This window comes from Myzus persicae, unplaced genomic scaffold, assembly GCF_001856785.1.
Source record: "Myzus persicae strain clone G006 unplaced genomic scaffold, MPER_G0061.0, whole genome shotgun sequence".
Lineage (NCBI taxonomy): Eukaryota > Metazoa > Arthropoda > Insecta > Hemiptera > Aphididae > Myzus > Myzus persicae.
The window spans coordinates 13,387-18,226 of record NW_019103899.1 but is presented as its reverse complement, the minus strand read 5'-3'; the positions used below and the strand labels follow the sequence as shown (position 1 = coordinate 18,226).

Sequence of the window (4,840 nt, the reverse complement as noted above, 5' to 3'; positions counted from 1 at the left end):
ATGAGTTCATCACAGTATCAAAAATGTTATACGGAACCAGGTTGTGAACAAAATACTTCAATAAAGACGTCTCCTGAGCCGGTAAAATGTTAAATATTATAAAGTCGTTTTCGAATATTAATAACCTAAAAGTAGGACTTAGGAGATTACTATATTATATGATATTATTTATATGCTGTCAGAGGCCAAAGCATAGCTAAAAACAATATTATTGGGAAAAATATTTTCCACGTTACGAATGTATTTCATTTCTTATAAATAAATAATATAATATATTATAAGTATAACCAACAAGTTTTAAAAATGTTTCAATAAATATAGTTTACAATCTAACTTTTAAATTAAATTTTTTTTTTATCGACCTTGAAATGAAAAATCACGTTAATATCAGAAATGTTATACGGAGCCAGCGTGCAATCAAAATACATCAATAAAGACGTCTCCTGAGCCGGTAAAATGTTAAATATTATAAAGTAGTTTTCGAATATTAAAAACCTTTAAGTAGGATTTAGGAGATTACTATATTATATAATATTATTTAGATGCTGTCAAAGGCCAAATCCTATTTGTAGAAAAATTATTTCCCACCATACTTAGGTATATCTCATTTTTTTATAAATAAATAATATATAACAGTGATGTTACGAAAATCAATCAATCAAAATAGTTAAAAACATAACTATTGAATTTTTTTTTTTTATTGATTTTTAAAAGAATTCACCACAATATCAGAAATGTTACACGGAGCCGGCATGCGATCAAAATACTAAATCTAAGACTTGTCAAGAGCCGGTAAAATTATCAATTTATAATATTTTAATATGGACATGTAATTATAGTCGATTACACTTATTTATAATCTTCAATTAAGAGATTACTATTGTGCAATATTATTTACAAATTTATATTTATATTTTGATAAAAATAATTTTTTTCCATTACATCATAGGTATGTTTTTTTATCTCATATAAATAATTAATATTATATTAAAACAGACATATTTTAAAAATTCATCAATAAAAATATTTTAAAACCGGGTTTTTAATTTTAATTTTTTATTTCGACCTTCAAATGAATTCACCACGATATCAGAATTGTCATATGGAGCCCACGTGTGATCGAAATACTTCATTTAAGACGTGTCAAGAGCCGGTAATATGTTTAATATATTATATTATACTATAATACAGTAATTTACAAATATTAATAATCATTAATTAACAGATAACTATTGTATAATATTATGTATAAGTTGTCAAAGGATAAGAATAGCTAAAAACAGTATTTTGAGAAGTATATATAAATATACTTAAATATAAAAGATTATACAATATTCATAGTTAAACATTAAAAATGCATTTATAAATATTGTTTAAAACCGCTTTTATTTTTTTATATCGATCCTTAAATGAATTTACCACAATATTAGAAATGTTATCCGGAGCCTGAGACTTCATTTAAGATGTGTCAAGAGCCGGTAAAAGATAACTGCAGAAAAGTAGATTGTGAATATCCAAAGCCCACAGCTAAAACTGGGCAATTTTACAAATGTTGTACTTTATCACCTGTTGCACCAACCCCGTTGATCTATGTCGATTGTTGTGAAAAAGCTAGACCTTGTAGAGGTACTTTTTGCAAACCAGTAAATGCTGACTGTGACGATTTCGAATTGACACCTTATGGAAAAGAATTCGTTTTAAGAACTGGAAGATTAGTGAGTGGACATTTTTATAATATTACTTTTCTTCTAAAAATTAAAAGCTTACAAATTAGTTTAAATGACACATAAATAAACTAGTGTAGCACATAATTAAGCATATATTCATCAAAATATTATACTAAGTTATTGAACATAAATTAATATTATTTTTGTTTGTATAATATTCTAGTTAATACCATACAGTTGGTCTAGTAAATTGATATTCTTTATAGACTATTTAAGTGCATTGTTTTCTATGTACAACTGCAACTGCAACCACAAATAGGGACGTTGGAACGTAAAAAAAAATATAATAAATCAATCAATAAAAAAAAGGAAAACAAGACAAGTGCAGGGTACCGCTCTGCTGTACAGTATATTCATAATTATTGTTCAAATGCATATAAAAAATAATCATGCCAATGTATCTTTCAAAAATTTTTAACTTACATAAATGAAACTATAAGGAACCCCGCAATACATATCTAAGCTATTTTGTTGAGCAAAAAAGTTTTTATCGAGAATAATTTTTAAAAAAAAACTAAAAATATCTCAAGGCTATAAATAGCTCGTAAAGAGTTAAAATATTTCGAAAATTATTATACACCATTAGTTAAAATACAATATCGAAATCAGTTATTCATATTATTTATATTTACATTGATACAATTGTAATTTGTAATCAAAATTGTAAAATACCTATAAATGAAATGAAATATTTAGGGTGATTCTACGTATAACTTAATATAAAATTTGGAAATAGTAATATCAAATTTTAAACTATAAGGTACGACAAGATACGATACCACTCTTATAGTTGAATTGTGCACATTATCATTGGTTTTTTAATTTACATATAAACCAGAATAAATAAAATGTACGTAGAATTACCCTAAATATTTTATTTTATTTCAATTAATACTAAATTATTCATTTTTAACATTTATTAATTTTCGAATTCTGGTCTAATCGGCGTATTATTATAAATAATTTTTTTATAATTGTACTTTAATTTTTTTAATTTTTACTACAGATATATATTTTATTAATTGATTTTTATTTTTATTTTTTTGACATTCAATTGTCCCCACTCCCAACCAGCTAACACTTAACGGCTACATTAATTTAATAAGATCGACAACAACAGTGTATGGTAATAGGCAACTAACGAAGATTTGGGGGTTGATGTATAATGTTGGCATACATTGATTGAAATAACTGACCGTTTCTAATTTCCTTATGTAAAATAGTAATAAAAGTGTTATAAGTAAGTTTATTAAAAAAATTATAAAGGAGGCTGAGCCCCCTCTAACTATTATAATCCCCATAAAAAAAACTTAAGAACCACTTGGGATTATTTGAAAATACGTATGTTGGCTTCAAACACCCCCCCCCTCCCAATATAAAACACTAATTACACCTATTATACACAATAAGCAGTAGGTATGAGAACTGATTAGTGAGTATAGTACTATAATAGACTACGAACGATAGAGCTACTACTCGTATTAATAATTATGTAATGCCCAATAGCTAGTGCGGGAGAGTGTGTGCAATTTATATTCCGGCCATGCACACGGCAAAATACAATCTATTTTGATTTTCCCCGCATGCATACAAATCGGCCAGGATACGGTGTTTGGTACTTTTAGTGTATCATAATTTATAATTTCAAATAAGGTGTATTTGTGGTATTACATTATCACGTGATTAGTATGATGGCAAGAGTGGAAGTGATTAAACAATGTTTACCCCTTTACCCTTTTGTCCTTTTGCCACAAAACTTAAGATTAAATAAATACTTGTATTATGTAAAACTACTGAAACTATTATGTCCGTGCATATTTATGTATACCTATATAATTTGGATAAATAAACATACAAATATACAATATACGTATCTATATTTTTCAAAATAAAATAGACTGCTTACCGGGGATTTTAAGTAACTGTAGCTACTAGCTACTTAGTAACTACTTAGCAATGCAATCCAATTTATTTTTCAGATTCAAAATTGTTTGTGTGTAAAACTCAATGGCCTACAAGATTCATGTAAGCATGCTGGTTGCTGCACTAGAATAGGCTGCATGGATATCCCATTTCCAAATTGTCCACCAGCACGTTTATGGAAAAATGAATACATCTGCAGAAATAAGAAGAAACCCAAAACTTGTCCAGATGTACATATCTGTAATATCAATAAAAACTAACAATAACAACAATTTAATTTGATTTTAATGATCAAACGCTATAATATTATTTTTGACCGCACAATATGGTTAAACTCAAACTACGCGCGTTGACCTTTGTCTGTTTTACAATATCAAACCTACGTGATATGTCCATTTAAAATAATCGTTTTATAATAGATTTTTTAAACATTCACCATATCTTGTATCTGTATTTATTATAAACACCGCCTCCTTTCTATGTCACAGAGGCAACTATAATGGTTTTTGTATTTTAAAAGTTACAATGCTCACAAACACACATCATCGAAAAATGAATGAAACGTCGCAACCCAAGGTAACGTTTCTCATCGTTTCTGAACTCTCCAGAATATGATTCAAAATAAATTGATGAAATAACATCACCAAAAATAGTTTCGAGTGACAAACATATAAAAAAAAACAAAATATAGTTGATTCAGTTGTCAATTCTTATACTTCTTTCTAGCTGACCCGGTGAACTTTGTACCACCCAACAATCAATAAATGTAACCTTTAAGCTAAACTTAATCTATGATTTTAATTAACGTAATACAATGAATACTGGATATAACAATAAATTATCTTTTTCTTTCCAAAGCTAGCTTTGTATTTTAATAATAAAATTGACTAACATAAAATATTAATAGATATAACGAATTAAAATATCGTGAAAATATCGCCAGCGTACAAATACCGGAAAGGTTCTTAACTTTAAGTTTTATAATAGACCAGAAGGTTACAACACAATATTGGTTCTATTGAATATTAATTTTCCATGTGGCACTTGGGTCAGAGAGAAAACTAATAGCGGGCTGGCATTATCAATGCGAATTGCACCAATTTAAGGGGTTCTGTATAGGCAATAATATAATTTCTTATAAGCGAATTGAGGACCCTAGTGATGTAGGTTTAGTAAATAATAATTTGTTT

The 4,840-nt window shown here is 27.4% G+C and overlaps 1 protein-coding gene across 1 annotated transcript; it reads left to right on the top strand.

Moving 5' to 3' along the window:
• LOC111036074 (keratin-associated protein 16-1-like) lies at nucleotides 1–3,910 on the top strand. Its single transcript, XM_022317968.1, has 5 exons — nucleotides 1–81; nucleotides 392–451; nucleotides 1,094–1,153; nucleotides 1,431–1,715; nucleotides 3,707–3,910. Exons 1-5 carry the CDS (start codon nucleotides 1–3, stop codon nucleotides 3,908–3,910), a joined length of 690 nt encoding a protein of 229 aa, XP_022173660.1.
• The last annotated feature ends 930 nt before the right edge of the window (nucleotides 3,911–4,840 follow it).

Coding starts and splice junctions, on each gene's coding strand:
- LOC111036074 (XM_022317968.1), top strand. CDS start 1: ATGAGTTCATCACAGTATCAAAAATGTTATACGGAACCAGGTTGTGAA. Junction 82..391: donor TAAAGACGTCTCCTGAGCCG/GTAAAATGTTAA, acceptor CGTTAATATCAG/AAATGTTATACGGAGCCAGC. Junction 452..1,093: donor TAAAGACGTCTCCTGAGCCG/GTAAAATGTTAA, acceptor CCACGATATCAG/AATTGTCATATGGAGCCCAC.